Source organism: Schistocerca serialis, chromosome 2 (assembly GCF_023864345.2).
Source record: "Schistocerca serialis cubense isolate TAMUIC-IGC-003099 chromosome 2, iqSchSeri2.2, whole genome shotgun sequence".
Taxonomy (NCBI): Eukaryota; Metazoa; Arthropoda; class Insecta; order Orthoptera; family Acrididae; genus Schistocerca; species Schistocerca serialis.
In genome coordinates this window covers 296,645,233-296,671,025 of record NC_064639.1, presented here as the reverse complement: position 1 = coordinate 296,671,025, position 25,793 = coordinate 296,645,233, and the positions used below count along the sequence as shown (strand labels likewise).

At 40.2% G+C, this 25,793-nt stretch overlaps 1 protein-coding gene across 1 annotated transcript in view; it reads right to left on the bottom strand.

Moving 5' to 3' along the window:
* LOC126457063 (NFX1-type zinc finger-containing protein 1-like) overlaps positions 1–25,793 on the bottom strand; it is a 283,116-nt gene that overhangs the window by 206,415 nt on the left and 50,908 nt on the right. The window contains exons 2-3 of the mRNA XM_050093061.1: positions 11,056–13,786; positions 3,181–3,500 (exon numbers count right to left, since the gene is read on the bottom strand). Of these exons, the coding sequence (XP_049949018.1) occupies positions 3,181–3,500; positions 11,056–13,769 (3,034 nt within the window). The 5' untranslated portion in view covers positions 13,770–13,786. The remainder of the gene's footprint in view (positions 1–3,180; positions 3,501–11,055; positions 13,787–25,793) is intronic.

Here is a 25,793-nt window from a genome sequence, read left to right as displayed (position 1 = left end):
TTGGCCTATAGCTCTTTTGCCCATAGAGCTATTCAAGTTCTGTATTCGCAGCCTCAATTCTTACTTCAACCCCAAGACATAATATATACCTTGGATTTCAGGTCTCATCAATGTGGATATTCTGTAGGAATGTAAATCTGTTCAGAATTAAACGGGAACACTATTTTCCATGCCACTATCGAATTTTGATTTTGTTGAATGTCTGCAGTGTATAAAATCCAAAAACCACCAATTAACTGTGGTTGCATTTAAGGCAGTATAGCTTCCATGTTTATATGAGTGGTCTTTTACCAGAATGAACTAAGTGACATTTAGTTAGTTTTGAGAAATAAAGGACTGAAGTTAAGAGTTTGCAGCAACTTATTTATTAAAAAATATTTATGAATATATATGTGGTCTGGTGCATAACGTGTGTGAAAAACTTTTACAAGCATTATGAGCCTTGCAGCACATTATTTAATTACAGCTTGAAACTTAAAACTACAGAGAAACAATGCAAAATATCCATGTACGTTAGGTTATTTTGTTGTCACATCACATTAATGCACTTCAGTACAAAATACAAAGTAAGGTTTTCTTGTTTCTGTATTATATTCATATATAGATCTATTTGGCAACTGAAACACACAAATATAATTTCAGCATTTATGTAATACAGAATTATTAAGCAATTTTTGGAATTAGGAGAGAACATTGGAATATACTTAAGCGATGATTATGCTTCCCCAATACTCATCTTCTTCTATTACTGTCACTGCTCATTTCTGATACTTCAGCCATTTTGAGACCCTTATAGAATTCATGGTATATTGGGGGTATGCACATAAGAAGGCTCTGAATATCTTTCAGTTTCTCAGGGCATAGAGTGTGACCTAATGGATACAGTATAGGTAATGTAATTTGACTGAGAGAACAGTGGCGAGCTTTTAAGCGTTTATTTAAATTCACTGAAGAGTATTCTTCCATGTCATTGTGGCTGTATTTGTACTCCATTATCCCCAGCTTCTCTTTCGGAAATCTCATTTCCTTAATCCTAAGCCACTCAACCTTTTCTCCAGAAAGATTTACTTTTCTGTTAGTCATTGCTTTTTTGAGTAGCATAGTATTTTTGAAGTCACTACAATCCATTTTTACGACTTCAAATTTACCTTTCTTCACTCTGGCATTCTCAATAATAAAAAAAAAAGCTGTTCTGTGGCAAATATTTCTGGATAATGCCATAGTTTCCTTTCTATATCCCCAAAATCACTGTCATTCGGAAGATGCAAGTGACCAGGTTCAGCAAATTTGTGCGTAATTTTGAGGGAGCTGTATCACCTTTGAATACAAATTTCTGTTTGCAATTGTGTAGATGACCAAGACATCTGTGGGTGGTTAAATAGTGATACCTACGAACTGGGATTTGAAAAGCTGAGTGACGTGGATACAGTGAATAAATTGTGTTCAGTAGACGAAGAGAGAGAAGATGAGATGATCGAAAAACCCGTTATACCACACACACACACACACACACACACACACACACACACACACAAAGGCACTGAAATGTGTACATATTAGAATATGCATAATAAAATTTGTTTGATTATGCTTATAGTTTGACACTCCGGTATACGAGAAGTCTCATACGGAAAAAGTGAATAAAAAACAGTAACAGGAAAAATGAACAAGAAAGTAGGTGATTCACAATACGTGTAATTCGGTGAACATGTTGTCAGTTTCCAGTGAGTAATGGGTAAGTAATGCAGTGGGTTTTCAACTGTAAATACAGTAAGTAGTAGTTTCTAGTAAAAGCCTGTGTAGGTTGTATTATCTATGGTTTTTGGTTACCCATGCAGTGGAGCTACATTAACCTGCACTGTGTTCTTTTCAGAAAACGTAATTAAATATCAGCCTTCAGACTGAAGACCACAACAACAAACAACAAATACTGAAAAAAGTGAATTGAGACTAAAATAAAATAATGAATCAAACAAGCAAAAGCCAAAGGGCCACTGAAATCACTCATAAAATAAAACAACATTTTCCCTGTCCCTACTTATTACCCACTCTTGCAAATTACTCAATGACAGCAAAAGGAAAACTATAAAGTTATGACCAATTTGCTGGCCAGTGTTTGTCCTCAGGAGAAAAACTGGTTTTAGTACTGCTGATGCATACTCACATAAAAGTGCATGAAATTATTCTAGTAATGGTAAATCTGGGATGGGATAATGACAATACTGAATACTGATATTATTAACCTAACTTTTGGAAATATTAATTTCTTCCTCAGTGAGGAAAAAGGGATGGGTTGGGGAATGTTAGAAAGGAAGGGCAGGTCACTCAGACCCACGGATGAGAAGGAGCCATCTGCTGTGAGGATGAGGGGACACAAAGATAAAAAAAGAGGAAAGGAGGCAGAGGGTAACTCTCATAATTTAAAATTATTTAATGATTTAGAATCAAGGATTGAAGGTTTCTTTCATCTGCATACCACATAGCACCTTTCCTGTTAATTTTACTGTATTAAATATAGCACGAGGAAAAACAAATGGTTAATAAATGTCAAACCATAGTTCATGCTACAGCTTTACTCATTTCACATCACTGAAAGTGTTCTTTTATGATGGATTCTATGGAATATGATGAATGCACAAATGAATGAATGAACAACAAGTGCCTAAAATCAGAACTGAATTCAGCATGTCAGGGAGCAGCCAAGATTCTCAGATTTCTAAAATGACTGCTTACTACTTTAATATTTCTCATATTCTGAATAGCTTTCCTACTGTATTATTTGTTACCCAGAACCCAGTATTTGTCAATAAATTCACCTGGCTTCCACACCTCATGATAACATCTGTTCACTTTTTACTATTAAGCTGCCTTATCCCTTGCTTAACCTTTATTAACTTCTAGACTTCCCTGCCTATAACTTGGCCACTTCAATGATTACTGGTCCTCTTCGAGTTTTCACTTTGAGAAAAATAATCATAATGCCATCAATTCAATGTCTAAAGCCATCAATTCCATGTATAAATTCTTCAGAAAGAACTAGTTAGTCTGAAATCTGCAGAAAGCCAATTCTTCTTAACTTATCCTGTCAACTACAAGCAGCTAATAATTGAAGATAAGCCCACAAAATAACTGCAAAACTATTTGAATAAAGAGGAATGAAAGCTAATTTTTTTTACTTACCTATTCGGGGTTTGAGTTCCTGCAACAAAGGTTGCTTCCTTGCAGCACCAGATGTTGTCATGCCAACAACAAGTGCATCTTGCATTATATTGAGATCTTCAATATCACGTATTTCATCGTATCTCATACATAGCTGTTTGTATTCTGATTGTAAGTGCCACACCCTCTTCATGAGAGTTAAGTGCAAACAGTGACACCAATATTTGTACAAATACCATCGTTCTTCAATGTTAAGCTCCCAAAGGTTGTAAGCACGTGTCAGTCTCTCAACAACACGCCCATCTATATTGACAACCTGTGTAAGGCGGCTCTTGAAGAACCTATAAAAGATGAAAATGTGATCTGAATTATGCCTATTACAATTACAATGCACTGCCAATCAGAGCCATACTGAAGTAATCCTCCACCCTTGGTATAACTGTCAAAGCCCATGATGTTACATGGGTGAAATGAAGCTGTAGAAGCAACTGTGGAACAACGGTTCAAGCTAAATGCTCTTTTCCTCAACAGAAGATAGAAACACAACAGGCACCAGAACCCATGAAATGTATTAGAAGTTGCGAACATGGACAACCATCAGAATTATAATGGAATGACACCAATGAAAATTTGTGCGAGACTGGGACTCAACCCAGATTTCCTGCTTATCACAAGCAGTTGTCTTACCGATAGGCCATCTGAGCACGCTTCCTGGCCAGGCCCAAAATTCCACATGATGTCAACCAAGTGTGTAGAACCTGCACTCATACATCCATTATGTGTATTTCTGTAGAGGGGTGGGACTCTAATCAAAAGTCACTTGTCCAGTGTTGGCAATAAATACAACTTTTTTTTCTGTTCATTTTTTGCACCTCCCTGTGCCCGCACCCTTGACAGAGCCTTATCTCACCGTGCCTTCATATAGCCCTGCTGCCAACTCGCAACTATATGATTCAAGAAGTTGACATTCACATTTGATAATCCACCAAAATCTTTTACAGACTGATATGTGAGGGCATAATGGAGATGGTCCTTAAATTTTTCATTTTAAAAAATGGCTATCATGTTTATACATACTGCAGGCCAAAAATTTTTCTGTTCCGAGATAGCAGTCAACAAAACTGAATGAACTAGTTACAAACTGATAAATAAATACCTTATTTCAAACACTGAAGGATACTATTTGGGAAAGAATGAGGGTGGAGGGGTCAGGGGGAGAAAACTGTGTCATCACTGACACATTCTTGTCTCTCTCCAAGTAACATGGAGCCTCTTTGACACCTAGTGATAGTTCAGCAGAAACTTCATATGAAAGGAATGATTCTTTCCTCCTGTCACTGCAAACCAATATGCAATGAGACAGGATGATCTGCTTTTTCATCCTATTCCCCCACCCCTCTATAGAAAGTGAAGGAGAAATATCATTTTAGGGGACATTGAGATTCATCACACTGCATGAACAACAGCTGATAAGAGTAGAGATGAGCCAACTGGTTGGGTTTTTAGTGATGGTTAGAGCTCCTAAATGGATGTTCGCACAAACTACTAGTGATAGCCAACTGTCTGACTATCAAACTGTCAGCAGAACTTCATTGATTTGATACATTTCACAGGCACTGGGGTGCGCATTTACAACCAAAGTTATGGATTCTGAACATTATGGCACTTGAACTGGTGGCCCCTACATACAACTTAAAATTTCTTTTACAGGCTTTGAAATTGTTTAAGTGAATGTGCAATGTAATAACTTGCTTTTATGGACATTTGAGGGCTGCATTTTCACTCTTTAACATTTAAAAATGTGTTTGAGGTTAGATGAACATGACACACGTACATTACATGTTTTTTGATTTACACAATTAATCAGATGTATCACTTCTTGCAGATAATATCAATTTTATGACTATTGGCTTACTCACAATGAACTGTATTTCATCATGATTGAGACTGATACCTTTTCTTTTCAATTGTCTTTGCACATTTATCATAGTGCATGAATTTTTGAATTTCAGCTTACAAGGTGTGAAAACTATGAATGACACTGAGTATAGAAATTTTACTTTCTGTACAGTAGTTATACTTCTAGCCCAAAGATTTTAAGAGTTTTCAGCTAGACAGCACAAGAAGTATTGAAAATATCAGAAAGCAGGGGAATAAGTTCCGGCAAAAATAAGTTTTTATCAGAGACATGGGAAATCCATCATTATGAATAACACTCCATGGAGCTACAAACTATTGACAAGAACCTCCTTTGTGACCAAGAGTTTATGCAGATACAGAAGTGAAAGCACTCACAACAGAACAAAACAAAAAGTAATCCTTGGTACAAACATGTAAATGTAAAAATGCACTGTTTTTGTGGCCCATCCTCTAACAAAGTGGTTCCATTATCGATGGATATCATTTATTTTTTGACAATATAGGAATAGGATAGATTGCTGCTCACCGTAAAGTTGGCACACCGAGTAAACAGCCACAATGAAAAGACTGTTACACATTTAGCCTTTGGCCAAAGCCTTCTTCAGAAAAGAAGATGTACACACATTCACGCAAACAACCACATCTCACACACTTATGATCATCATCTCTGGCAATTTGCACCGAAATACTACTGTTATGTTGAGTGGCAATCTGGAATGGGGCAGAAAATGAAGAGCGATAGCGGTATATGAGTGTGAGAAAGACGAGTGCTGTCTGGCAGAGCGTGCACGGACTAGATGGAGGCATGAAAAGACTACCAGGCACAGTGTTGTGTGGGTGTGGGGTAGGGATGTGGGGAGGAGGGGAAGGGGGGGGGGTGGCTAGCAAAATAGGAGAAAAGCAGGGATGGGAAAAGATGGGCGGATGTGATGGCAGAGGGCAGCACACAATGGGTATGAGGGGACGTGAACAGCGAAGGAGTGACAGGACAGAGTGGGGGGAGGATTGGAACTGTTGGGTGGAAAGTGTGGGGACAGTAGGTTACTGTAGATTGAAGCCGGTATAATTTGAGCAGAGTGTGTGTTGTAAGGGTAACTCCCATCTGCATGGTCCAGAAAAGCTGGTAATGGAGGGGAGGATCCAAATGGACCACATTGCGTAGCAGCCATTGGAATCAAGCATGTAATAATCAGCCATATGTTGTGCCGCAGGGTGGTCCATTTTGTTCTTGGCCACAGTTTTGTAGTGGCCATTCATCCTGGTAAACAGCTGTTTAGTAGTAATACCAATATAAAAAAGTGTGCTGGTATAAGACATGGCTGCTTTCACAGGCAGTGCCACCCCTGATGGAAAAGGGCAAGTCTGTGACAGGTCTAGAACAGGAAGTGCTAGGTGGGTGGACTGAGCAGGTCTTGCATCTGGGTCTTCTACAAAGATATGATCACTATGGCAAGGGTTTGGGGTTGGGATTGGGAGTGGTTTAAGGATGGACTAGGATGTTGTAGAGGGCGGGTGGTCGACTGAAAATCACTTTCGGAGAGATGGGAAGGATCTTTGATAGGATGTCTCTCATTTCAGGGCATAGTGATAAAAAATCAAAGCCCTGACAAAGCATGTGATTCATTTGTTCTGCTCTGGGTTGGTACTAGGTGACGAAGCATGCACTCTCCTTTGTAATTGGTTCCAGGGGTGAGATGGGAGGATTGAAGGTGTGTGGTGTGGTGATATGGCAAGGGAAATCTGTTTGTAGCCTAAGTCTGGAGGATAGTGTGTGTGTGTGTGTGTGTGTGTGTGTGTGTGTGTGTGTGTGTGTGTGTGTGAGAGAGAGAGAGAGAGAGAGAGAGAGTGATCTTTTGGTGTGGAAGGGATGGCAGCTGTTGAAGTGCTGGTACTGTTGTTGGCTGGTGGTTTTGATGTGGACAGAGTAGTGTAGAGCCACCAGAGGAGGTGGTCAATGTCCAGGAAGGTGGCTGCGTTGAGGAGGACCAGGTAAAGCAGATGGTAGAGAAGATGTTGAGGTTAAGAAGGAATGAGGATAGAGTGTCTTGACTCTTGAGTCCATATCATGAAGATTTCATCAACCGACCTGAACCAGACCCAGGGTTTGAGGTTTTGGGAAGCTAGTAACATTTCCTGTAGATGACCCATAAACAGGTTGGGACACAAGGATGCCATGCAGGTGCCCATGGCTGTGCCACGGATTTGTTTGTATGCCTTCCCTTTAAAGGAGAAGTAATTGTATGTTATGACAAAGTTAGCAATGTGTATGAGGAATGAGATGGTGGATTTTGAGTATGCAGGACATTGGGAAAAGCAGTATTCAACAGCGGCAAGACAAGGGGCATGAGGGATGCTGGTGTATAGGGAAGTGCCATCAACAGTCACGAGTAGGTAAAGGAGATGGGATGGTGGAGAGTCGGTGAAGGAAGTGATTAATATCTATGACGTGGGAGGCTAGATTTTGGACAATTGGTTGGAAGTGTTGGTCAATGAGAGCCAAAATTCTTTTAGTGAGGGAGCAGCAACCATCTATATTGAGGCATCCAGGACTGTTGGGTTTGAGGATTTTGGGGAGCATGTACAAGGTCAGTGTGCAGGGTGTCACAGAGGTGAGGAGCCATATGGATCCAGGGCAGATGTTCTGGGAAGGGCCTAAGGTTTTGAGCAGTGATTGGAGGTTATTTTGCACTTCTGAGATAAAATCATTCCGGCACAGTATATGGGTAGAGGGCTCAGGTAAGTGACAGAGGCCTTCCACCAGGTAGTCACTGTGATTCATAATGACAGTGATGGAATCTTTGTCTGCAAGTTGGATGAACAACTCAGGATTTATTTTGAGATTCAGTATGGCTGTCCTTTCTTCTGCTGAAAGTTTGGTGTTCTTAGGAAGGGACCCGGGGAGGTATGGTCAAAAAAATTTGGAGGTAAGGAGTTCCATAACTGCCCAAAACCTGGCCTCCTACATCAAAACTACCAACCACTTCTTTCACCAAATTGCCACCAACCCCATCCCCATACCTAGTACATCCCTAATCACTGTTAATGCCACTTCCCTACACACCAACATCCCCCATGCCCATGAACTTGCCATTACTGAACATTACTTCTCCTAATGTCCTTCAGACCCCAAACCCATTACCTCATTTCTCCTGCATCACAGCCATGGGCACTACATCACAGCCATGGGCACTAGTGTGGCACCCTCCTGCGCCAACCTGTTTATGGACCACTTAGAGGAAACATTCCTAGCCTTCCAAAACTTGAAATCCCTGGACTGGTTCAGGATGACTGATGATATCTATACGATTTGAACTCAGGACCAAGACATTCATCCTCATTCCTTCATAACTTCAACGCCTTCTTCCCACCCACATAGCTTGATCCTCCTCAATCCAGCATGCCACCTTCCTTTCCATTGATCTCCTCCTCTCTGACAACTCTATCCACTTCTCTGTCCACACTAAACCCACCAACAACAAACAGCACCTGAATTTGAAGAGCTGCCATCTCTCCCACACACAAAAAATCACTCCCACACAGTCTGCCCGTCTGGGGACAGCATATCTGCAATGATAAGAGCCCCCTTCCCCAGTAAGCTGAAGTGCTCACCAAGACCCTCACAGACAGACACTACCCCTAAATCTAGTCTGCTAAGATTTCTCATGCCCTTTTCCCACACACAACCCTTAACCTCCCATCTCCTGTAAGAACCACGTGCAAAGAGTGGTCCCTTAATCAGCGAATACCACCTTGGACTGAGATAACTGAACATCCTTCAGCAAGGCTTTGATTACTTATTATGATGCTCTGAAATGCGGGAGATCCTACCCAAGATCCTTTCTGCCCCTCCTAAAGTGGTGTTCTGTTACCCACCCAACCTACACAACATCCTAGTTCATCCCTATGCTACTCCCAATCCCAAACCCCTTACCACAGGCATCTTATCCCTGTGGAAGTCATGCCCAGTCCACCCACCAGCACTCCTTATTCCAGTCCTTTCACAGGATTATCCTTCCCCATCAGAACCCGGACCACCTGTGAAAGCAGCTCAGCTGCAATCAGCTGTTCCTATTGGTATTACACAACCAATCAGCCGTCAACCAGGGTGAATTGCCACCGCCAAAGTGTGATCAAGACCATGGCAGACCACCCTGAGGCACAACATGCTGCTGAACATAACATGTTTGATTTCAATCGCTGTTTCAAAACCCAGGCTATCTGGATTTTCCACTTCGTCATCAGCTTTTTTGACCTGTGCAGATTCTCTGCTCCCAAAATTAACTCAACCTCAATCTGCAATAGTCAATTGTTCACATAACATCCACCCCACCCCCACCCTCTGCCCTATCACCTCCTCCCTATTCATGTCTCCTCACCCCCTTTGTCTTCCACCCTCTGCCGAACACACCTGCCCACCTTCCCTACCCCTGCTGCTGTCCTATCCCCCCCCCCCCAACCTCCCTATCCCACAGCCTCCTGACTCTGTGCAGTCTCGTCATGCCTTCATCTAGTCCCTGCATACTACACTACACAGTGCTCTTCTCTCCCTGCTATCCCTCCCTATTTTCTGCCCTACTCCATACTGCCACTCAATTGCATCCTAGTGTGAACTGCCAGAGATGGTGATCATATGCGCATAAAGTGTGAATGTGTGTGTGTGTGTGTGTATGAGAGAGAGAGAGAGAGAGAGAGAGAGAGAGAGAGAGAGAGAGAGAGTGTCAGTGTGTGTCCTTACCTAAGGAAGGCTTTGGCTGAAAGCTAAATGTGTAACAAACAGTCTTTTCGTTGTGGATGTCTACAACTCAATATATCATCTTTACGGTGAGTAGAAACCTAATCTTTTTTCCTAATATTGCTGATATTCCAACCTGGATTTACCCTCTGAATGTTTGATTTAGATATCTCATACCCTCCAACAGCTGCAGCCCCTAATTACTTGTACAATACATTAAAAGCACACTTTATCTCTTACAGGCACAATAAATCCTTAAATTGGATCTTTTGTTAAGGTGAAAAGCACCATAAAAACTAAATTTGGAACTTACTTTACAAAAAGCTTGGCCAGTTTTAAAATACTGTAATTTTGATAACAATATTTAGGTTGATATTAATAGTATTTCATATCTCAACTTCAGAAAGTCAGAATAAGCCCATCATCACATTGTAAGAAAATTTTAGATACAAGTTTTCAGGTAATTTCTGTATTTGATATTACAACGACAAAAATGCAGGCAATAAAAGAGACAGTGATAAATCGTGAAGAAAACTGGACTGTTATATCTTCTACCCCAGCTATCTGTAGGATGCAATATGAGATTGATTATAGGCCACAGAATATTGAATTTGTATAAGATTACAGTGGAATAAAGAAGTGACAATGGCTTGCTAGATCAGTGGGCAACAACCTGAAAATATATCATACAACGGTTCCAAATTCCATTTGTCGTTTGTTAAGGACATTTTACGGCACCTAGGAGTTTCTCCCTGACAATGCTCTGGGTCTCTGAAGCATGCAATGCTGCAAGTTTCCTTGTAACTGACAGGCAGAGTCATTTCTTACAGAGGAGAAAGTTAGAGCATACTACCCTTTGTGGAACAACACATAACACGGGACTGATGTTCAAATCAACCTTCAGGCTGATGACTGCCTCAATCTCTAAAATCCATTAGCCCTGCCAATTATTGCAATTTTTCTGTTTCTGAAGGCACACTCTTAAATGAAACAAATGTGAAGCAATTACTTGCAATGAAAACACAAATAGCCTGCTACAGCTAGTAGTTACTTAATATATTTGATGACTTATTTTATAGCACTGTGTAAGACAGCAATTTTACATGTAGGTTTGTCATTTTTGAAGAAGCTTGCCAAGTATTTAGTACAGCATATGAAACAACCACCATGATACAAAATTATCATTTACAAATATAAGTGCAAACTAGAAACAGTATATATATGAACTGTAAATAAGACATTACCTGTAAAGGCCCATGTTATACAGCCACAGCTGCTGGAACTTCACAAAATCCTCTGGGTTATCCCGAGAACGCTCCATCTGCTCTTGACAATACTGACTATCTGCAAGAAGACGTGACAGCTCAACAGCATATTTTAATTGTACTGTGCTTACTGTTTGTATAACTAGATCATATTCATCACTGAATACATTAATATTGTTGTCATCGTCATCATCATCTTCAGCACCAACATTATCACCATCTACATTAGGTAAATCATCTAGATTTGTAGTATTACAGGCATCATCACCGCCCTGCTGAAGTTCATTATCTGGGTTGTCATTTCCATCTCCTTTCAACCATTCTATGAAAAGTTCATCACTGACTGACTGTTTATCTATAAATGATGCAAGTTGTTTTTCAGTAAGTCCCATTTCCTTCAATGAAGAAATACTGACTACCCCCCAGTTGTCAGACATTTTGTCTAGATCTCGTTGCAGAGAATGAATGTGATTGATGACATCTTGCATTTGTCTAAACATCTCCCTGGTATGTGATGTAGATGCTCTCACTCCACGAGATCGTCTAACTTCTTTCAGATTATAAGGCTCTAGAGCTTTTGACTGTGATTGACCACCAATTCGAATTATTTTTGTTGTATATTGTAAAGTTCCTTCCAGGACTTGATCCAGGGCGTGGTTAGTGTAGCATACTACAAGAATAGGTCTATGGTTACTGTTCCATACGTTTTGGTTGTAGAGAAAAGTTTCCATTATCTTCAACCCAAGGAAAGTTTTGCCTGTTCCTGGAGGTCCTTGTATTATTACAAACTCTTTTGTCAAAGCAGATTTGAATGACTTATATTGTGAAATGTCCAAGTTCAGATCATCTTCTGTGGGCCAAGCATTCATTTCAGTAACTGGAACTCCAAAATCATCAATATTGTATATTACTGAAACTGGATTTGCAAGTATATACAGGGGCAGACCCACTTCTGTAATCCCATCAACAATATAAGGCTTCATTGGAAATTCTGTGAATGGCATGCTCTGCAATGCATTTAATACCTGCCTGTATGGTTCAAAGTAAACTTCACTTTCCGCTACTGTAAAAGTTCGATCAAATATATTGGTATCTATTTCGTCACAAAGTTCCACCACAACACAACCCTTCTCAAGCTGTTTCTTATCCCTGTCCAATACCGTACCAAAAAAGAAGGTTCCAAAATTGTCTTGTGTAAAACACAACAAAGAACCAAACATAAAACGTTTGGAATGTTCCCACTGAATGTTTTTCAGCTTCCTCTTAGTATCAAAATTTAATAACACACCCACTTTTTCTTTAACAGTTACAGTGTTTAAAAATTGAGCATCATGATACATTCGCACATTGTCAATCCTCTTAAATTTTTTCTTGCCTTGGAGACAATGTTCCATATATTGCGATATACCCTCACGTAAAGGACCCACAAAGTCTTCCCGCAACAAGCGGAACTGGACATCTAGATAATGTTCCACATCAATATATGCCCCCTTGATGATGCTAGGTCGCAAAAATGGTTTGTTAGCAAAATCTTCAGCAGTTGGGAATATACTGTAGTGTCTAAAATTATCAGGGGGCTGCAAATATTGGAGTTGCTCCATTTTGCTACTTTCTTTTATTGAATTACGTTCGTATTCTTCCCTCTTACTTTTTAGCTGGGCACTGAGGTCTTCAAGTTGCTTCTTAACATCATCACAGTTAATGTTCTGGTATCTCTGAGCTCCTTCTATGGACAGTTCTGTCATAATAAACAGATTATTAAATTTTTCACATGCAGTTTGCGGGAGCACATTAATAACTGTTTTATAAAATATTACAAGATTTTCTAAGAATGGTAATATTTTCGATTTTCTTGATTGATGTTCAGTTGGGATTTTGTTGATTTGCCTTTCAAGCTGGTTTAAAAAGTGTGGCTGGCACGCTGCAATCAAAACAGTTGTTTTGTTGTGTTGAAAACCAACAACACAGACTTTCTCTGCAAGGATTCTTAATGTAAGATGTATTAAATCAGGAAACATTTCCTTTTTTAACATTTCATCAAACCCTGTTTTAGAGCTTGCTAATTTTACAACAACATCCACAGGATCTTTATCAATAAGATTTTCTAGAAACTTATACCCAGTCCCTTTAATCGAGGTAGAAGATTTTTGCCTGTCTTCCACCTGTGATTTGTCCCTCACAAACCTAGAAGTAGTTTCGTAACTTTGATCTGCATGGGCACCCATTTTGTATCTGCCCCTCGCTGCGACTGATTTGTCATTGGAATGTTGTACACTGGCTTCACAATCAGCTCTTGTTGAATTAGTGAGCCGATCACGTGAACTCCATCGAACATTTCCTCTTTGATTGCTGTCATGTGAGAAAAAATGACTAGAATTTCCAGGGTGTTTTGAACGGGCAGCAAAATGTTGTGGGACACCAACATTCTTATGTTTTGAAGGGAACCTGTCCGAAACACTTATGTCAACATTACTGCCTGTTTTCTTATTATTTCCTTGTTTTTCAGTTCTTGTAGTAGAAGACAGACTGGATGAAAAAGGACTTTGTGTGTCTTGCTCTTCTTGCCTTCTGCCATTGAGTTCAAATTTCTTTCGTGGGACAGACTGATGACGTCTGCGCTCTGTTCTTGTTCTGCTTTCCACATTGGCAGCATCAAGCACAGAAAACAGCTTATCTGACAAACTTTCTGCCATATCTGCACCAAATTGTCCTGCAACAAATTCAATAAAATACAATTAAAACATTGTATTCTCAAAAAGTCTATTTACTTACTACATTCTAGCAGAAATTTTCATGTATAATGTTTCAACAGAATATAATTTGGAGTTTCCTATAAGGAATTTGTCAAATGAAAATGAGACAGATGGGGAAAAAAAACCCGCACCTGTACAAACTTAATTATGTGTACAGGGAGCAATAATTTCAAACAATGTAAACCCCAGGTAAGAACATAAACAATGTAGGAAAAGACAAGATTGCTACTTACTGTAACAAAGACATGTTAAGGTCCAGACAGGCACAATTAAAAGACACTTACATAAAGCTTTCAACCACAGCCTTCATCAGTAAGAGAGAGAGAGAGAGAGAGAGACATACAACATTCATACACAACTCATGCACACATGACCGCAAACTCCACCTGTGCACGAGGTGTGCTTGTTTGTGTGTATCTCTCATTAACTGAGGAAGGCTGTGGCCGAAAGCTTTATGTAAGTTTCTTTTAATTGTGTCTGTAATGTAACACGATAATAATAATTTCATGTTGCATAGCAGCCTGGTGCAACACTTTCTATTGGACACCATTTTGGTGACTTACGTGTCCCTAAAATATCCCAGTTACCCAACTGGGGATAGGGGGCCTACAGTTTAAAGTGGAATCTAAACCACATGTTTCTGATGACTCCTCATATCATTAAGAGGTGAAGGTTAGGTTAAACTGAAGAATCCATGATCTGACCAAAATTCGAATCTGCGATCTGTTGGTTTCCAGCTATCTTCGTGGACAGTAAGTGGTGGGGTTTTAAAAATGCTTTCATTAGGTTTCATAAAACTTTGACAAAGTATTTGACAAGTAATTATTATTATATGTTTTAACTTGATTTAACTACGCTTTATAAATTTTGTAAAGTTACTTTCCTACTTAATAAATTATTGTTACTGTGGAACGGGTGAGCGGTTGGAAAATTTTACTACTAACGGAAATATAAAAGTGGGTAGTTGGTAGAAAAGGTTGACTTCCCATGATGTAGATGAATAACAGTGTCATGGACCATGAGATGCGCTTTTTCTGCTGCATACATCTGTGAAATCACTCTAAGGATGCTAAGGAAATCTGAGCAGATGGGGAAATTATTCCATCACGTCTTATTGGTATCAATGTCTTTTGGAATACATACAATTATGTATTGAATACAATGAATTCGTGGTAGGCGAACACTAAAATGATGGTCAGAGAAATGACTGACAGCTCAAGATAGTCCCCCATTTAGACTAGACAGTATACACTGGAATGAAATAGTGGCAATTGTCTTCAAAAATGACTCATATCTACACTACAAGTGCTATTTACAAGATGTAAAGAATCAATATTTTTCAGACCAGTTTCAAAAGGACTGCTCTTCATACAAATTCCAATGGATCTCATTGCTCATAATTCATTGTTAAAAACCATTCCAGGGTGCACAAGCAGCATTATAGGGAACGTGACATGCGATTGGAGTAGGAACTGGGTATTTCACTTGTTACACCCCGAGGAATTGTGCGGTTCCCCAGACCAGTACAGAGACTGTGAATGTGGCTTGTCCTAAATAACACCTTGGTCAACCTAAATCAGTCACTAACTTCCTTTAAGTAAGACAGACCAGCTTACAGATACACAGTAGAACCATAATAAAGCCGGGATTTTTCACAGTTGCTAAAAATTAGAGGAGAGATGTTCTGTACACTCCTGACAACTTACGGCTTCCACATTTTAGAATACTGTTCAGATTGGCAGGCAAAGGTTTCAGGCCCCTCTAGTATGGCAACTAATCCTGATTTCCAAGAAATATAAGCCCCAGGAAGGAATGGATAGTGTCTTGAAAAAAGAGGTTATAAGATGAAAATTAATGTAGTCAAATTAAATTAGGTGATGCTGATGGAATTGATTACGAAATGAGACACAAAAAGTACTAGATGAGTACCGCGGATTTAGACAGCAAATTAACTGTCAAAGGCAGAAATAGAGAGGATCTAAATCTTAGATTGGCAACAGAAAAAAAGAGAAATATTTCAACATCAAATATAAATTTCAGTGTTAGGAATCTTTTCTGAAAATATTTGTTGGGAAGATGTGTGGGTTCCACGATGCCTTACACAGTGTAATTGCTTGTTTACTCACACCAGTGATGTTAAGGAAGGAGAGGCACACAGCAATCAGTCACAATCCCATTAGTTTTTGTAACTCTTGCATATCTAGATTTTGGCTACATCTCCAGTGCTTTTGAGTTACATCCAACAAAATCACAGCAGTATAATCTTATTGGTGTACAAGCAGAAGGAGACTGATTGCTGTGTGCCTCTCCTTCCTACAGTCTACAGTCACTGTGCAGAACAGAATCAAAGTTGGTTCGGTGATGTTAGTTTCTGTAGTAATCACAGAGTAGAAGTCAGCGGTTGTGGTTGAAAGTCAATGATTGTGTCTGCTGCAGACTCGATAATAGCCGTAATTACAATGATTAGTCGTACAGTATATTATTATTATGAGAGGATATAGAGGAGAACTGTGTGAAATACTATATGAGTGAATATTACGACAACATTCACATCTACCACATCAGTCATGTTTTGAATGTACTGTTGTATATATACGAGCAATCAGAGTGCCATGTGACAATTCATATTCCATTTTTCTCCTGTACCAAAATGAAATGATCGTGTGGCATTTGTGACTAGGAGACCAGGTCCAAGGATTGTTCAGACATCTGCTGCATTACAACAACATAAACACACAGTAACTGAGCACAGAAAACTCAGACACAGCATGGAATTGAAGCAAGGGCTTCAGGATCTTCAGAAAGCGACACAAACCACTAGACCACAAGCTGTGGACTGTGTTACAATGAACTATCATTAGGTTTGTAGGATGACGTGACGACTGTCACTTATTTGTCTTGAAAATTCTACTATGGGACCAAAACTCATACCAATATTAACATGCAGCTCTACAATAGCACTGTAATGTCTCCCTTTCTGAACCAATCACGTTCTTCCACAATTTAGGAGAAGACAGATTGTTACTTACTGTAAAGAAGACAAATCAAGTTGCAGAAAGGCACAATTAAATGACACTTACATTAAAGCTTTTGGCCACAGCCTTCATCAGTAAAAGAGAAACACACACAAACTATTCACACACACAAGCAAGCATGCCTCATGCACACACGACTGCCAGCTCCAGCATTTTGGGCTGGAATGCAACTATCACTGGGATGTAAGCAGCAATCTGGAGGGGGCAGGGAAGGGGAGGGATGTAGTGTACAGGTTGGGGAGGGAGACAAATGCTGTCTGGTGGTGAGTGCAGGGGCTAGACTGCCAACAGGTGCAGTGTCAGGATGTTGCAGGCAGGGGGGAGGGGGGGGGGGGGGAAGGGGTAAGGAGTAAAAAAGGAGAGGACTGGGGAAAGATGGATGGAGGCATTGGCAGAGGGCTGCAAATAAACAGGGATTGGTCCTCACAGAACTGGTACTGCAAAAACACATCTCCATGGCATTCTAGAACCATCTCTGCTGCCTCTGCAATCTGTACTCAATACATCAAATCTCTGCAATTAAATACCTTGCTCTCCAGCACCTGGAGGAGCATTCCAGACACCACCTCCATAAGTTATCCAAATTGCTGATATCTTACTGCCACCTTGGAGCCCCACTATCCAACCCCAATTGTACTCCCAGTGTTCCTCCTTGACCACCCCTCATAGCAGCTAAACCCTGCCAAGCTGATCTTTTCAACTTGCCACATCCCCCAAAACTCCCTACCAACTCACCACCAAATCCAGAGCCAAAACATTCCTGTGACACTGTTGTTAGCCTGTCCACCAAAATGCTCAGCTCCACAGAAGTTTCAGTCAAAACAAATCCTGATCAAATCGTCCTATGTGCAAGTTCCACCACTGTTGCTATGAATCACGCAGTGACTACCTGGTAGAAGGCCTTCAACAATTATCTGAACCCTCCATCTATAAACTCTGCCAGAGTGATCCCACGTGAGACATCCAACACAAACTCCAATCCCTGCTTAAATCCTTAGGCCCTTCCCAGAACATCTCCCCTGAATCCATTTCCCTCCTCACCTCTATGACACGCTGCATGTCCACCTTCTACATGTTCCCTAAAATCCACAAACCCAACAATCCTGGATGCAGCATTGTATCTGGTTATTATGCCCCCACTGAAGGAATTTGTGGCCTCACTGACCAACGCCTTCAACCTACTGCCTGCATGTCTAGCTTCCCACATCAAACACACCAACCACTTCCTTCACTGACTCTCCACCATCCCCACCCCTTTACCTCCTGGATCCTTACTTGTCACTGTTGACTCAAAATCCCTATACACCAATATTGTGCCTGCCCATAGTCTTACTGCTACTGAACACTGCCTTTCCCAACTACCTTGACACTTAAAACCCACTACATCATTCCTTGTACACCTCACTAACTTTGTCCTAACCCAGAACTACTCATTTGAAGGAAAGGAATGTAAACAAATCTGCGACACAACCATGGGCATCTGCATTACACCCCTGTATGACAACCTTTTCATGGGCTGGCATCTAGAGACTCCCTTACTTCCCAAAACACAAAACCCCTGGTCTGGTTCAGGTTCATTGATGATATCTTCATAATCTGGACTCAGGGCCAAGACACCCGACACCCTATCTTCGTTCCTTCACAACCTGAACACTTTCCCTCCCATACGCTTCAACTGGTCATCCTCAACCCAGCATGCCACTTTCCTTGATGTTGACCTCCTCCTCTCTGATGGCTCCATATGCATCTCTTTCCACATTAAACCCACCAACCACCAACAGAATCTGCATTTTGTCAATTGTCATTCTTTTCAGACCAAAAAATCCCTCCCATACAGCCTGGCCACCCTCGGGCAGTGCATCTGTAGTGACAGAAACTCCTTTGCTCAGTATGCTGTGGGCCTCGTCAAGACCTTCATAGATAGGCACTACCCCCAGACTGAGTCCGCAAACAGATCTCCCACGCAATTTCCCCTCACACCCCCAATTCTTCCACAACCTGCAATAACCAGACACAAAGGAGTGTCCCCTTCATCACCCTGTACCACCATGGACTGGAACAACTGAACCACATCCTTCGTCAGGGCTTTGAATACCTATAATCACATCCTGAAATGTGGGACATCAATCTCAACCCCGGTGCAAAGCCTGCCTAATCCACTCACCCAGCACTTCCTATTCCAGTCCTGTCACAGGTTTATTCTGCCCCAACAGGAGCCGGACCATCTGAGAAAGCAGCAGCCATGTTATTTACCAACTCTGCTGCTATTATTTCACAGCTTTTTATATTGGTATGACTACTAACCATTTGCCTACCAGGATGAACGAGCACCGCTATACTCTGGCCAAGAGGAAAGTAGACCACCCTATGGCACAACATGCAGCTGAACATAACACACTTTATTTCAATGGCTGCTTCACTATCCAAGCTATCTGGATCCTTACCTCCACCACCAGCTTTTCTGAACAGCGCAGATGGGAGTTATCCTTACAACACATTCTCCGGTCCTGTAATTATCCCAGCCTCAGCCTACGGTAACATACTTCCCCACACCCTTCATCCATCAGTTTCCACCCCCTGTCATGTCATCTCCATCCCATTCTCATCCCCCACCCTGTTTATTTGCAGCCCTCTACCAAAGAATCTGCCCATCTTTCCCCATCCCTCCCCTTTTTCCCCACCTCTCTGCCCTACAACCTTCTGACACTACACCTGTTGGCAGTCTAATCCCTGCACTCTACACCACACAGCATATATCTATCTCCCCACTTGCACGTTACATCTGTTTCCCTTCCTTGCCCCCTCCAGACTGCAGCATGCATGCCACGTGATAGTTGCATTCCAGCCCAAGATGCTGGAGCTGGTGGTTGTGTGTGCATGAGGTGTGCTTGCTTGTGTGTGTGAATGGTGTGTCTCTTTTACTGATATAGGCTGTGGTCAAAAGCTTTACGCAAGTGTCTTAACTGTGCCTCTCTGCAACCTGACACGACTTCTTTACGGTACATAGCAATCTGTCTTTTCGTACACTGCTGACATTCCTACATGGAGTTCTCATTGTTTGATCATCTTCATCCATTAGCCAAGGTCATGAACTAACTTTAGGCTTCTTTCTTTATTTTAATTAACAATCCCAGAAATTCTAGCAGGGAGTGTTAAAAATGTAACCTTACATGGAAGTGAAATACGGATAATAAACAGCTAAGACAACAGGAGAATAACTTCTTCTGAAATGTGATACTACAGAAGAATGCTAAAGATTAAATGGGTAAATCATATAACTAATGAAGAGGTACTGAATCAAATAATGGAATTAAGAACTTTATGGCAAAACTTAAGTAATGTGAGGGATATGTTGACATTACACATCCTAAGGCATTAAGCAATAATTAATTTGGTAATGGAACAAAGTGGAAGTGGGTCAGTTTGGGAAAAATTGCTGTGGGAGTCCAAGCCTTGAATATAACAAGCAGGTTCAAATGGATGTAAGTTGCAGTGGTTATACTGAGATGTAGAGACAAGCAAAGAACACACTAGCACAGAAAGATTTTTCAAACTACTCTAAACAAAATGAAGCCCGAGGACCCAACAATCTTTAAAATTCTGAGTGGTGAAAAACACAACTTGAAAGACAATTACAAATATCACATAGATTTTTCAGTAGAAAATCTAAAACCAGTATTAACTGCCCATATCTCAGATCTCTGATTAGTTAAACACAAAATCTGTTTGACTGCTGGATAGCTGGAAGAAGAATAGAAATTTAAGACGCTGTCCATAAATAAACACTCCACTTGGCTCCTTCCCGTGAATGCAATTGCTATAAAACAGAATCCATAGTAAAGCTGGACGTTGTACCAAAAAGTTGATCTGGAATATTAAGCCTTCAGGTGGTACTGTTGGCCTTCTCAGGACCAAAAAAATACTTGTTAGGTGGTGCCTGCTCAAGTAAACATGGAGTTTATCTGCCTCTGCACAATCAGGTTGTCAATGATAATGTGTTTTTCACTGTTGTGGTCTTCAGTCCAAAGAATGGTTTGATGTAGCTATCCACATTACTCTATCCTGTGGAAGCTGCCTCAGCTCTCAATAACTACTGCAACCTACAGCCTTTTGATCTTCTAAGAGTTCTCGAAATATAATTCATTATTATTATTATTATTCACGTTTGGGCCCTACTGGACCACGCGAAGTACAATCACGGGGCATTCAGTTATTTTCTTTTAGACTTTCTCTCTGCCCAAATTGTTTTCATTCTCTCGGAATGAGCTCTTTTCCTTTCATCAGACCATGTGGTTCCAGTTTTCTTTGGTTTTTCAGCTTGACCAACTACCCAGTCATGAATTTTTTGCCTAAATAATTTTCTGTCTTGAATTTCATCTTGTTTTATATCTGCCTCTTTCATGTCCTCTTTTATAGCAGCAATCCATTTTATTGTCTCAAATTTAGCTTTACTTCGATTTTCGTAGAATTCCACTACTTGTTTAGTTAGTCTGGTAGCATCCATTCTTTTAATATGCCCATAAAATTTTAATCTGCGTTTTTTCATATCCGAATATATGCTGGTGTATTGTTGAATTTCACTATTTGCTCTTAGCCTGTATGTTCCTTCTTCAGTATATTTTGGACCTAGAATTTTTCTGATTACTTTTCTTTCTCTTTTTTGGATTTCTTGAATGTCCTTTTTTCTGTTTAAAATTAGCGTTTCAGCCCCATAAAGGCACTCTGGTTTTATGACCGTGTTGTAATGTCTCAATTTAGAGTACCTCGAGAGACATTTTTTGTTGTAGATGTCTTTTGTAAGTCTAAAAGCTGTCTCCATCTTTTGACAACGAATTTCATTTCCAATTTTTTCTAGACCAGTCTCTGAGATTGTTTCACCTAAATATTTGAATTGCGAAACTCTTTTGATTTTTCCATACTTAGTTTCCAAAAGTTTGGGTGCCAGTTTGTTGCTAGTCATATACTGTGTTTTTTCAAATGAGATTTGGAGACCTACTCTTTCTGCTGTTTCTTTAAGAATTTCTATTTGTTTCTGAGCAATTTGGATGTCCTGCGTTAGAATAACCAAGTCGTCTGCAAAGGCCAAACAGTCTATTCGAATATTTGTACGTCCTAATTTCACTGGTTGGTCAATTTTGAACTCCAATTTTCGTTCGCGCCACTCTTGTATTACTTTTTCTAGAACGCAGTTAAATAGCAACGGAGAGAGTCCATCACCTTGCCTCACGCCTGTTTTTATTTCAAAGGATTCTGAAATTTCTCCTCTGAACTTTACTTTTGATTTTGTACCAGTTAGCGTGTCTCTGATAATTGCCGTGGTTTTAGGATCCAGGCCTTGTTCTTTCACAATTTGGAAAAGAGATTCACGATCCACTGAGTCATAAGCCTTTCTAAAATCTACAAAGGTACAAACTAGTTTTTTATTGTAAATTTTTTGATGTCTGAGAATTAGTTTGAGGACTAAAATCTGTTCTGGGCAAGATCTATTTGGCCTGAAACCTGCTTGATATTCGCCAATTTTCCATTCCAGTTGTTGTTGTGCTCGGTTCAGAAGACATTGAGAGAGGATTTTGTATGTGACTGGAAGAAGAGAAATTCCTCTGTAATTATTAACATCAGTTTTGTCTCCCTTCTTATGAAGTGGGTGAATCAAGGCGGTTTTCCATTCATCAGGAATTTTTTCAGTTTGCCAAATGTTTTGCATGACTGAAGTAATTTCTTTAACGGTTTTTGGACCAGCTGCCTTTAAAAGTTCTGCAACAATTCCATCTTCACCAGATGCTTTGTTGTTTTTCAACCTATGAATTTCTTTAATGATTTCCTCTTCATTTGGTGCAAGTGAAACTGGATTGCATTGTTGGGGAATTTTTGGTGGAAATCTTTCTGTGGGCTCGGGGCAATTTAGAAGATTCTTAAAATATTTAGAAAGTTCTTTGCAATTTTCTTGGTTGTTAAGAGCCAACTGTCCATTTTCCTTCTTGAAGCAAAGATTCTGGGGTTGGTACCCCTTTATTTTGGTTTTAAAAGTTTTATAAAAATTTCTGGTATTGTATTTCTGAAAATCTTCTTCAATTTCTAAGAGTTGACTATTCTCATATTGTCTTTTTGTTTGTCTAATTAGTTTTGAAGTGTCTTTTCTAGTTGTCAGGAATGTATCATATGTGTCTTCTGTCTTGTTGCTATTCCATGCTTTAAATATATAATATATAAATATATTTGTACAACCCATATCTTGAATGATTTATATATGTTCCACCAGATAAGAAGGAACTACTAAAAATCATTCAAGACACGAAAACCAACAAAGCAGCAGGTGAAGATGGAACTGTCACAAATTTGTGGAACCAATGGCTAACGGAAATCCACTGTAGTGTTAAATGAATCATGCAAAATGTGCAACTGACAGAAGAAATTCCAGAGGAATGGAAGTGCACACTGATTCATCCTTTACATAAAATAGGATATAAAACTGATTTCAACCACTGCAGATGAATACCACTGTCACCATGCTGCATACAAGATCCTTTCCAAACTGCTACTTAGCGGGCTAAAGACATATCTACACAACAAGGCTGGGGAGACATCATGGTAGATTTTGAAAGAGAAGGTCATGTGTGGAACAAATCCTGATTCTTAAGCTCATAATCCAAGACAGTAGCAGGATGCATGCCTTATGAAGCTGTGTATGTGAACGCAAAAAAAGCATAAAACTCTATTGTCAGACAATCTCTGTTTCAAACACTGGAACATCCTGTCATTAGTACGTCACTTCTGATGACATTTTCTCCACATGTCCTCTTACAAACTTCTTAGAACATTGCAACAGAACTCTTCATTTACAGTGTGACCAGAAGGAACAAATTCTTGCATGAACAATGCCGCAAATATAAAGGAAACTGGTCAACAGACTTATTGTTTCAAGCTTAATTTGGCCAAGGGGACGACTCCTTCATTGAAACAATTGCTGCTTAGTTTCAGGGTCAAAATCATCATTGGTGACCACCTTGAAAGAAAGTTTGGATCACCTGGAAGCATATGTTTAAATTCCCTGTTTACTTTTACATGTGGTTCCTTCTGGTATCCTTGACGCAGATGTGGTGCTAACTACACCACAATCCTTCTCATGTTTAATTCTTATGATACGATATATTCACATGTTCCATAACTTACTCCCAAGATGTTGCAGAGGTCTCTGATGGTCTGTCTGTAATCTTACATCATAATCAGATCCTTCACTTTCTATTTTCTTCTGTTAATACTACTTGACACCCTATAAGAACAGTTGTCATAAATAGCTGATGTTCGTCTATTTTGGAAATGGTTGGTCAGTCATAAGACTGTATCTGACGAACAGTCTTCTCTATTAAAGCTTTCCCAAATTAAAAAAATTTAAAAAAAACTTTATACAGACATGCAGCTCTTATTGTAAAATCACAAACTTGCAAGAACACGATAATGAAAATTTCTCACCAACATCTAACCAAACTACTCTGTTCACAGTCACACAGCACGTATGGGGAGACACCTAGCGGTATTTGCTGGTATTTCAGTTTCCTCACACAAATTTGCAAACAGAATTCAAAATTTAGGAACATTTTTTAAACAAACTTTCATTCATGAAGCCAGAAAATTACTGACTTTTTACATTCCAAGGGTACATTTACGCTGTGACCTCACTGCTTGCGCATAACCAGCAGCTCACTGAGGCTTTTAAACTGCAGTGTTGCTGATTGATCCATTGCTCACTATGATCCCCACAAGGTGAAGATACCAAACTGGTTTCCGTTTCAAGCAGTGAACTATGGAAACCATCCTGGAGTGTGAGCTGTCACTGGCTGCTTCAAGGTCATACCAATCTTGACTTTGATATTTTGACTGCTGCTTGTTACACTGTTTCTTGGGCACCATAAGCTGTGTTGATGTGAACTTTGGAAATAATCTCAAGTGTGAAAATTATAGCTGATGATGGTACACAATTTTTTTCAGCTGGATCTGAACACAAAGCTAAGTCCAGAGGCATGACAGCTATAGTACACAAAGTATATGTAGATAAAAATATTGTTTCAGAGTGAGTTCTACTTGGTCTACAACAAAAATTTCATTAACAATATGCAGTGTGGAGATTTTGCATTAAGGAGGTGCACTCCATCCTCTTTTTTTCCTTCCTTGCCAACTGCTACATTTTTGTCATGGCTGCTACATTTTTGTCATGAAGGAATCACTGCCACAGCCATCAAACAATATACTGAACATATTTTTTGCTGTTTGCCACTGAAAGTAATGTATTCAACTAGCAATGTGGCCAGGCGCAGGATAAATGCTCTTAAGATCCAGACAAAGTAGTGAGGTGATAATCGCTGGGGTCTAAGTCTGGGCTGTATGGGGGATGGGGCGTAACAGTCCACCCAAGTTTCTCCAAAAGCTCCTGTGTTTGTCAAGCGAGGTGGGGTCGAGCGTTGTCGTGAAGAAGCACTACTCCCTCCTTCAGTCATCCTCCCTGGGAATTTTGGATTGCTCGCCGGAGTTTGGTCAATGTTTCACAATATCTTTCTGAGTTTATTGTTGTCCCAGGTTGCATGATCCCAAAACACAGTCACCATAACCTTTCCTGCTGATTGTGTTTGTTAGAATTTCTTTGGTAGCGGTGAACCGGAGTGAAGCCACTGACAAGATTGTTGTTTTGTTTCGGGGGTCTAATGAAACACCCATGTTTCATCTCCCATGATGATAAGAGTACAACAACTTCTCTTTGTTGCCTTCCCCCTCACACTGTTGAAGAAACTTGCGAGCACAGTCAAGGCATTGCTCCTTGTGTCCATCAGTCAGCATCTGGTGGACCCAGCGAGCACACACCTTGCAATAACCCAACGTTTCTGGTAAAGTTCTTTGAATTGTGCCATGGGAAGCTTCAGGAATGCGTTCAACAAGT